Source organism: Panthera uncia, chromosome C2 (genome assembly GCF_023721935.1).
Source record: "Panthera uncia isolate 11264 chromosome C2, Puncia_PCG_1.0, whole genome shotgun sequence".
NCBI lineage: Eukaryota > Metazoa > Chordata > Mammalia > Carnivora > Felidae > Panthera > Panthera uncia.
The window spans coordinates 118,222,914-118,233,412 of NC_064810.1; the positions used below are offsets into that span (position 1 = coordinate 118,222,914).

A 10,499-nucleotide genomic window follows, 5' to 3' on the forward strand; every position below is an offset into this window, starting at 1 on the left:
GTTTGGCTGGGGCGCCTGGGTGGCTCAGTCGGTTGCGCATCTGACTTCGGCTCAGGTCATGATGCCACGGTTCGTGGGTTAGAGCCCCACATTGGGCTCTGTGCTGACAGCCTGGAGCCTGCTTCAGATTCTGTGTCTCCCTCTCTCTCTGCCCCTCCCCTGCTCATACTCTGTCTCTCTCTGTCTCTCAAAAATAAATAAATGTAAAAAAAAAAAAATTTTCAAAGTGGTTTGGCTGAGAAGATGCCTCAAAAAAGAGTTTAGTCAAACCACTAATTAACTCAATTAAATAACTTGTTTTGTTTTTCCCACTTCTGAATTAAATAGTCTTGAAATAGAATTAGCCAAACAGCATTTTTTAACCATTGCTTAAATAATAATAGAGAAGGCTCAAATGAAACTATTTTATATGATAGTTATTCCCTAAGACTTAGGAGTGCTTTTGAGCCTCAGTTATTATCGCCACTAAATCTTTAGTACCAGCTAACCAGCAAGTCCCTAAAATAGCTTTCAAATTAAGAGTTCTTTAATGATGTCATTCATAACCACCAAAGCAATCACTTTCTCTTTCAACTTCGCAACCTTCTGCTATTGAGATTATAAAACAGAAACGTTTCCATTTCAGGCCTGCCTGAGAGCTCTCATTAAAAATGAAATGGAAGTCACGTTAAACCCTACGTGGCTTTCTTATCCCCTGGTGACCAGCCCACCAAAATGATCCCTCTGGCTGTGTCTTCACAGTGCATGGGAATTCATTTATGACATTTCTCTATCTGACTCTCTATGGCCAGCATCCCTAGCTCCCCAGGCCAGCTCAAATCCAGAGTCTTAATGAAAAGAAGCTGTGTGGTTCCCAAGTCAGGCCAGACTCTAAGGTGCTTGTGAAGAACCAGCCACAGTTTCAGTGTTTACACTGGTCTCAATGTCTAGCACAGTCTCTTTGGTCACCTGGTCCTACGTTCAAATTCTGACTCCCCTACATGCTAGCTGTAGGGCCTTGGGTAAATCACTTGAACTCTCTGAACTTCACTTGCCTATTCTGTTAGAAAGTGAGTAACAGTGCCAATCTGAACACTCGTAAATGTTAGCTATTTAGCATTAATTCTGAGCACATTGAGACTTTCACCTTTTGAAGTATCTTAACTTTTACTTTTAAACATATAGTGATCTATTGTCAAATGGAAAGCTAGGATTCTACAATTCAGAGAGGTGCCACTTAAAAAAATTTTTAATGTTTTTCTTCTTTTAGGCCAATTGTATCTGAGGGAAATGAACTTCTCATTCAGTTTTTATCAGACTTAAGTTTAACTGCAGATGGATTTATTGGTCACTACAAATTCAGGCCGAAAAAATTGCCTACAACTACAGTACCACCTGTTACCACCACATTCCCTGTAACTACGGGTAAGTTTTTCTGTTTTGATGTTTGTGCACACACCTCAGGAGTATAAGAAAAATTCTTTTGAAGTAGAAAAAAAAAATTAAAACAAAGATACTTGAAACTAAACTAAGTTAAATAAAATGAAAACTTATCTAAAAGAATAATATAACTCCATTAATGAAAAAGTGTAAGGTGTAAGAAGTTTATAAGCTAATAATTTTTAAGAGTCATGTAAGAAAATTATGACCACTTAAAAATTACTAGGAACCCTATTATAGGCACAGATCATTATAAACCCAGTTTTTCTTTTCTGGTACCTCTAAAGTTATGGCTTTTTTTTATTACATAGAATTGTAGTATTTAAAAATAAAGTTCTAGGGCCTTGATACCTGCCTGTTTTCACATCTGCCAGTTTTTTGGTTTGGGTTTTATTGTGTATGTGTATGTTGTTGTTTTTCTCGCTTCACTCTAAAATGTGTTATACAAAATACTTCTTTTTTTTTCCCCAAACTGGGGTAAGTTGGTATTATAGAAGCCAATTGAGAAACTGGTCTGGATCATAACCTAAGAAATGGAGAGACAAGAGTGTATCCCTATACTAAGTCTCCATTCACTGAGATTTCAGGCCTCAGATCTCAAAATCTAAATCTGAGAGAAAGAAAAAAGTGGGAATGAAGGATCTGAAGTTAAGATACAAAATAGTTTGAAATGAGCCCAGCTTTTATAGCCCGCCGTTCTCTGCTTGCACCCCTGGTAGGGCTGACCTGAGTACAGGCACTTGTAGAAGAGCTGATTTTTCTGAGTGCTCCCCAAGTATGCCACCTTGTGGCCTACACATGTACTGCTATATTACAGCAGTGTTTCTCATTTCTTCAGCTCATCTCAGTGGAACCTGGTGTCCTTATTCTTTCCATTGAATTATCTGGCAGCACCGTGCTGCTAGTGGCTCCCTAGATTTTATCTCCAGTCCTAAACCTCTGAAATTGCCAACCTGGATTTATAATGATCTCCTAGGGTTTTGTTGACTGCTAGGCATTTGAATTAAAACCTATCAAACTCAACTTGTTTTTATTACACTATTTTGTGCATCAAATCTGCTTCTCTGCCTGTTTTCCCAAGCAGGGTCCACAGCATCAGTAGCCACACTCTTAAGTCACCTTTGAGTTCCTCTATCTTACCTCCCCACTGCATGCCTCCCACCACACACACAAAGCAGACCATGTCTCCCACCTGAATTCATTGTCTACACCTGTGCTATCCAATATGGTAGCCACTATTGAACCCTTGAAATGTGGCTAGTGATACTGAGGAATTAAATTTTAATTTAATGATTTTTAAGAAGCTTCATGTGGCAAGTGGCTACCATATCGGGCAGCCCAGGAGCCAGACTCCTTCATGACATATATAAGACCCTTCATGAACTCTTTGTACCTAGCTTCTCTTTCTAGTTCCATCTTTAGGCCCTACCACCTCTCTCCTTATGCTTCTAAGTATTTTGGTATTTTATCCTAAGTGTGGGGGCAACTGTTGATGGATTTAAACAAAGTTCAGGATCAGATTCCCACTTCATGAAGATAGCTCTGGCCAGTTGTGAGGTGAATGGATAGTAGGGTCAAGACAATCAGGTTCTCGTGGTTGTCCAGGTGAACTGTGCTGTGACAGAAATACACAGAGTCCAGAAATTCTGACTGTTGTGCAAGCGAGGGGCGTTGGAAGATATTAACAGGTCTTTAATTGGTGATTATTGGTACTAGACAGATCAGGGAGGTGTGAATCATGCCTCTCAAGTCTCTGGTTTGCACAATTCAGGGGAAGGTGTGACCTTTCACTGAAGCAGAGAAAGGGGTTTAGGGGTAGAATCATAAGTTAAGCTGTGGCGTGTTGGGTCTGACCTGTCTGTGAGACACTCAAGTGGAGTAATCATGTCCAATTCGATCTATGGCCTCTAGAAGAGATTTCAGCAAGAGCTTTAAATTTGAGAATCATCAACATACATGTGGTTGACACTGTGATCCAAAATGAGATCACCTAGGGAGAGGTTAGAAGTGAAAGGACAAGGGCTGCTGGAATTCAGTCTCTAGAAACCTCAACTTTTTAAAAAGAAGGATATACTGGCAAAAGAGACTGAAAAGATAGGAGCTGGAACAAGAGGCATCTACACTGGATGTTAGGATGTGTGAACTTGAAAGCTTGGTGATGAAAGACTAACGGGAGAACGTGTGAACCTGGGACTGGGTGATGGAGACAGAGCCGAGGGAAAGTCTGGGAAGGATGGAGCCGTGGCACTGGGAGGAGGGAACACCCACCGAGATGGTCGCAGGTGCACTTGAAGAGGAAGGCTGAGGACCAGATGCCATGCCAGGAGTGCAGGTAGAGAGCAGACAGGGAGGTGACAAGGGTCAGGGTGCTCTAGTGATGACCTAAAGGCAGGAGAGCAGGCATCTACTGAAGGAGGAGAAGGAGCAGGGTGGGACTGCCACTCAGCTTCCAGATTGACATTCTGGGATTTAGAAGAGCTGGTTTCCAGTGTCCACTGAAAGGATGCTCTTTCATCAGAGAGGGAGAAACACTAGCACCACTACTTTTTGACTCCAGTAATTAGGTAAATTTAGGTCCCCAACTTCTGGAGCAGTGTTCCCTCTAAATGTTTTCTGAACTCTTTGCCTTAAAAAAAAAGTATACACATACACACACATGCTATTCTATGTATTTTAACATTAAATTGTACATATTTTAATACTGTGATCCACTTGAGATCCTTTTTGGAGTTAAGTATGGGTACAAAGTAAGAGTAAATCAATAATAAATTCAGAGAAGAGTTCACAGAAACATATTAGAAGGGCAGTGTTACAGCTGCAAATTCTTGCCCAACAAGTACAATTCTGTTACAGCTGTTTTGTTTAGTTCTTCCTAGCATATTGCCACATATAAGTGAATAATTAGCAAATATTTTGGAAACATTTTTATTGATAATAATGGGAATTAAATATTTTCATTTTGGTAACCCACCGTTTCTCCACCTTGGCAATATTTACATTTTGGGCCAGATAATTCTTTGCTGTTGGGGGCTGCCCTGTTTATTGTAGGATATTTAACAGCATCCCTTGTATCTCCCACTAGATGCCAGTAGCAGCCCCTAGTTGTAACAAAAAATATTTCTAGACATTGCAAAACATCACCCAAGGGGAGGAATCACCTTTGCTGGAGAACTACTCTGTGTATCTACTTTTATTTTTAAATTAGTCTACTTCCCAGTTCTTAAATGCTCATAGGCAATGGCAGACTCAAAATAGATGTATAGTGATGGATTGCAGCTCATTACAGGTATAATACACTTTACACAGTTTCTAAAACCTTGTACTACCCACATTTGGGCAGGTGCCTATTTTAAAGGCACCAAGAAAACTCCCTCCATCCTCAGGGGGAGCACCATTGGATTCCTTTTGTAAAGTGAAGAATTAACCTACATTTTCTGAGTTCATACTTTTTGCACTGGGTTTTTCTAAGCAGGGTGCAAGGAAGCTATATCTATTTTTGGTTAGTGTTATGTATAAAGAAGGAAGAAAAGAGGGCAAAATGTGGGTTATCTTTGATCTCTGGTTCCAAATTCAGCAGAGAGTATTGAGTTACCCTGAGGAAATGAGAACAGTAGTTAGTACCATAAAGAATTTCTTTTGAATGTAATTACTCCATTGCAATGATGGATTGATGGCTCAGGGAAATAAATAGGAATTTTAAGTAGATTCAGGTCTAAACACCAATGGCAATTGAATTCATTTTCCTGAATCTTAATGTCTTTCTTCTTTGAATTAAGGTTTAAAACCCACCGTGGCCCTGTGTCAACAAAAGTGTAGACGGACGGGGACTCTGGAGAGCAATTATTGTTCCAGTAACTTTGGTAAGAAATAAAATCGGGCCTTTTCTCTTTAATCAGAAACTTGAGACCGCATGCTTAGTCTCAAAGGAATTGCCCTGAATGTGATGGTAAAGGGTTAGTTACACTCCCCATTCACCCACGAAAATGTTTTCCTGTTCACTAAGGTATAGTTGGCTAGTGTTGTTCAAAGTGTTAGATTTCACAACTGAGAAAAATATGTATACAGAAAATATGCTTTTTTTCACATAAACTTAATAATTTGACTCTTGGAATAGGATACTGCTACTCTGTGTATTCTGGCTGGCTCAGTATTCCTGAAAAACCCTGTATACTTTTTTTCCTCACATATTTTTCACGGAATATTTTTTCACACATCTGTAATTCCACTTAAGTAAATTAGAAACATATCCAGGCTGGCCTTTCTCAGAAGAAATTCACGTATTTCCTCTGAGTGTCCTTCCAGAGTACTAAATTGAAACTTGGGAATCAGAAATCTATTTGGAAATGCTTACAAATTGGAACTGAGGAGGTATTATCTAATGACTTAGAATTTCTCAGAGCTTTTTCCAATTGTAAAAACCACTTAAGAGCAAGAGATACCAAATTTAATTATGTTGGTTATTTTTTAAAGGAACATTTAAGAAAAGTCTTATCAGGAAAAGGAAGTTGCTAAAGCCTAAATAGGTTACACCCACAACAGAGAGTCTCCCAAAAGAGGCTTGCTTTTTCTGTGCCTTTTAAATGGTAACTGTCTACAGTCCAGACAAACTGTTCTAATTGAGGGTGTGAAGGCACTGAAGAATCTAGGGCCCTAGATCTTACTGGAGTTTGCATGCTGCAATTCAAATAACAGGCATGAAAATGAAAACAAATTGCTGTCACATCCAGGTTAGTCTTCGGTGGGAGGTGCTTAAGGAAATCTCCCCCTCTATATCCTTTGGAGCCACCAGATTTCACTTGGCTATAGATTTAACAATTATCAGCAGGAATCAAAGTAAGGCATAATAAGAATTCTGAACTTTGCACACTACATGAGCAGCAGCTTCTCACTTTATCCTGAAAGTGAGAACATGTCAGCCAAGTCCAAACTTTGACTTGTTCCATTGTGACTCTCTTCTGTGGCAAAATGACCAACTACTAACACCAGTGGCCCATTGGTTCTCAGCCTGCATTGCTAACACTCCCCAAGGAGCAGTTTTGGCACAATAACTGGGGGGGCGGGGGGGGGTGCGCTACTGGTTTTTCTGCGGAGGGACAGGGCTCATAAAACAGTCTCTCAGTGCCAAGTCCTACACCACATGGAATTGTCACCCACAAAATGCCAAAAGCATGCCTTTGAGAAACAGCATCTTTCCTTCTGTGCCTCCAGAGTGAGACTCTTTCCTCTTATATCACCGTGGAATAAAGAGTGAGTTACATAATGAAAAGCAACTGAATTTTGTTAGGTGTTGCTATGGGATGAACCAAAGTTCAAGGAGAGAGGACAGTCGAAGAGAGGGGTGAGGGGAAAGACACAGAAAGGTAGGTACTCAACCACACAGACACAAAGACCCAGATCTTTGTAGCTCAAACCCCTACCATGCAACTGCTTAGTACGGTATTACCTCTAAAGATTCAAGGTCTTAATTGAGTATTCATAGGTAAAGGTTCATAAGCCTATGCCTTATTTGGTAAATGATCCCCATGTTGGATAAAACAGTGTAGAGAGCCCCTCTCAGCAGCAGAGTGCATTGCAGCAGGTAATTAGGTTTCTCTCCTAGGCATCAACACCTAACAACCCGGCTAACATTCCAGCTCCATGGCCTCTTTTCTTCAACCTGAATTTTGGTGACACATGTGCAGAATCACATTCAATAGCTCTATTAGGGCTTTCTCTTGAACATTAGAATGTTTCCTATCTGAAGCTTAGAAGAACGTAAAATTATTTTCAGTTCTGCTTACATTTTTGCTTTCACTGTCATAATATATCTAAATGTTTCCTTCTGCAGTACTGGCTGGCACTGTTATCACAACTGTCACCCGAGGTGGAAGTTTGCATGCCACAGTCTCGATCATCAACATCTATAAAGAGGGAAATCTGGCAATTCAGCAGGCTGGCAAGAACATGAGTGCCAAGGTCATCGTGGTCTGTAAGCAGTGCCCTCTCCTCAGAAGAGGTAAGAAGGAAAACATTAGTCTTTCTTTAGGGAAGCTCAGGGACAGAGAAGGAAACAAGAGAGAGAGTCTGAGCAAGTCGTGGATCTTCCCCTACCATGACTGGGGAAGTAAAATCAAGGCTAATGTGTTGTCCACTTCTGGTGTAGAAGGAAGGCCTTAGGAGTCCGGCAGAATTGGGCTCTAAGCCCAGTTCTTGTAACATGTGACAGAAGATGAGATAGTGGAAATGATGAATGAGTCCAAGAAGCATTTGAGGTTGGATCAATAGGGAACAGACACAGAAGGAGCGGTTCAGGGGAAAGAGATTTTCAATTATTGCACTTAAGGTGCTAATACTATGTTTAGAGGAAAATATCCATCAAGGAACAAGAAATTTAGAGCTGAAGTTCAGAAGAGAGAGGTATATATGGGCTAGAATTAAAGATTTGGGAATCATTTGCAGATATAGGTTCATTAAATCCACACATGGAAATGAGTTTAAGGGAAATTATGGAAAAAGGAAAGTTAAAAAATGAAAAAAGTCCAGGGCGCCTGGGTGGCTCAGTTGGTTGAGCGTCTGACTTTGGCTCATGTCCTGCATCGGGCTCTGGGCTGACAGCTCAGAGCCTGGAGACTGCTTAAGATTCTGTGTCTCCCTCTGCCCCTCCCCGCTCATGCTCAGTCTCTCTCTCTCTCTCAAAATAAATAAACATTAAAAAAATTTTTTTTTAATGGAAAAAGTCCAGAGCCAGAGGCAAGGAGCAAATGATTTTTTTTTTAACGAGTTCTTTAACTTATAAAAGTAATGAATGTTCTATGTTTTTTTTAAAGTTTAGGTAAATAGAGAAGGATATAAAATAAAAAGTGAAGCCCTTTCCCTTTTCCCAGAGGTACCATGAAAAGTTCCCTCTAGAAAGTTTCTGTCTACAGAAAGCATGCAAGTACACACTTAGACAAATGAAGTCATGCTATACCTGTTCGACTACCACTCCCCCCACCCCCCCATGATCTATAGACACCTTTCCATAAACAGCACATATAGATAGATCTCTCTTTTTGGAATGGTAATCATGTCTGGTATCCACTGTGTGGTATACCAAGATTTCTGTCTCCAATCTTAGCTGATGTGTTTCCTCAATCTTGTTACAAACTTCCCCCACAACTAAACCAAACCAATCCCTTCCCCCCCATACACACACACAATAGAAATGAAGAGAGAATATCCACTTTAACAATTCAGGTTGTTCAGAAAAGTCTGGAGGCTCACGGCTTCACATGGATCCTTCAGAGGGAATCGCAAAGGCTCTGTAAAAGATTAACACTTCTTCCCAGAACTGCAGGAACATCAGATAATGTACATGTAGACACTTACCGTAAGGTCTCATAATGATGCTAACAGTCTGGCCTTGAGGTGGCATCCACCTGCCCAGCCCTCCAAGCCTTCACAGGCTCAAGACCACTATGAGGACAATGTTAGCCCACAAAGGAAGATTATGCAAGAGAAAAAGGACACACGTATTTCTCTTAAGACATACAGGCGAAGAGGGAGAATAAAGGAGGCGGTAATACACTCTGCCTTTATGACATTTTTTCTCAGGCAGTATAAATCTTCAGAGTTGAATCCAACATACCTCAGCTTAGGGCCCAGTCTAGACCTAACTTAGCCAGATACACCGTAATACAAAAAACCGTATAACGGATAGAAGTACTTCTTAGTACCTATTTGTTGTAAGGAACTATAAGAATGCAAAGAAATATATGATGCAACTATGCCCTCAGGAAACTTACATAGTACAAATACTTGAGATATTGAAAAAAGCTCAAGTCGACAACAGGAACATAAGACCGTGGATCATTAGTTGCCAAATGCTTGGGAAATCTAGAGTCATTATGGGATAATGACAGGCCATCTGAGGATGGCATGTCAGGGAGCACCGAGGCCCCTTGAGGAAGGACAGCCTTTCACATGAACACAGCGCATATTCAGTAAATACCTCAGACCCACAGCCCTGCAGAGCAGGACATGGCTGGGCCTCATCATTCCCTTCCATCTTTCTAGTGTTGGCAGAGCTGGAACACGTTCCTTACTGGAGTTTAGATTTTTTTTTCTGAGAGGCTGATACCTGATTTTAATCCTAGATAGAACAAATGTATAATTAATTATACCATTTCCAGATCATTTTATCTAGATGTAAGTTATAGTCTAAATTGTATCGAAACGGTACACATAGAGAAAAAAATTATATATATATATATATATATATATATATATACATATATTTTTTTTTTTTTTTAGGTCTAAACTACATTATTATGGGCCAAGTGGGTGAAGATGGGCGAGGCAAAATCATGCCAAACAGCTTTATCATGATGTTCAAGACCAAGAATCAGAAGCTCCTGGATGCCTTGAAAAATAAGCAATGTTAACAGTGAACTGTGTCAGTTTAAGCTGCATTCTGTCATTGCCTTTGAAAGATCTGTATTTTTCTCAGTAGAACAAAAATCTTATATTAAACATTGAGCATTCAGAAAGATTTATTCTTCACATGATGTAGGTCTGAGACCTCCGATATCACTGATGGAAGTTCTTTGCCTGCACAGAGAGGAGCAGATACACGATTGAAAACCTGCAGACTTAGCACGGTGATAGGAAACTGAATGTATTGAGCGTTGACAGTTTGGAAGCAGTTTATTTATACATCTCTGTAAAAGGATATTTTAGAAATGAGTTGTGTGAAGATGTAAAAAAGAGATTTTATAAGTGCAATATTTATAGTGGTATTTGTTTTACCTTCAAGCATTTGCTCTGAGGTGTTAAATTCTTCTCTTGCATTTTTTAAATCAATGCTTAATAAAATATTTTAAATGATTATATCACAGCCATTAAAGTTGTTTTTATAGAATATTCCTTGCTTTTTACATAATCAGTTTGGTATCAATTCACACTTTGCTGAAAGAGCATTCTAAGAACTTCAGGGACAAGATGGATAATGTAAGTGGACTATAATTCTCTGTAGAACCAGACAGTGTTAGAATGGTGTCCCTCAGGAATCCAGTGCAACTCCTTCATTTTGTAACAGAAAATTGAAGCTCGGGTATATTTGG

The 10,499-nt window shown here is 39.9% G+C and overlaps 1 protein-coding gene across 1 annotated transcript in view; it reads left to right on the forward strand.

Moving 5' to 3' along the window:
• PCOLCE2 (procollagen C-endopeptidase enhancer 2) overlaps positions 1–10,266 on the forward strand; it is a 59,161-nt gene extending 48,895 nt beyond the window's left edge. Inside the window, exons 6-9 of the mRNA XM_049628708.1 lie at positions 1,250–1,404; positions 5,196–5,279; positions 7,247–7,414; positions 9,691–10,266. Of these exons, the coding sequence (XP_049484665.1) occupies positions 1,250–1,404; positions 5,196–5,279; positions 7,247–7,414; positions 9,691–9,821 (538 nt within the window). The 3' untranslated portion in view covers positions 9,822–10,266. The remainder of the gene's footprint in view (positions 1–1,249; positions 1,405–5,195; positions 5,280–7,246; positions 7,415–9,690) is intronic.
• Positions 10,267–10,499: the final 233 nt, after the last annotated feature.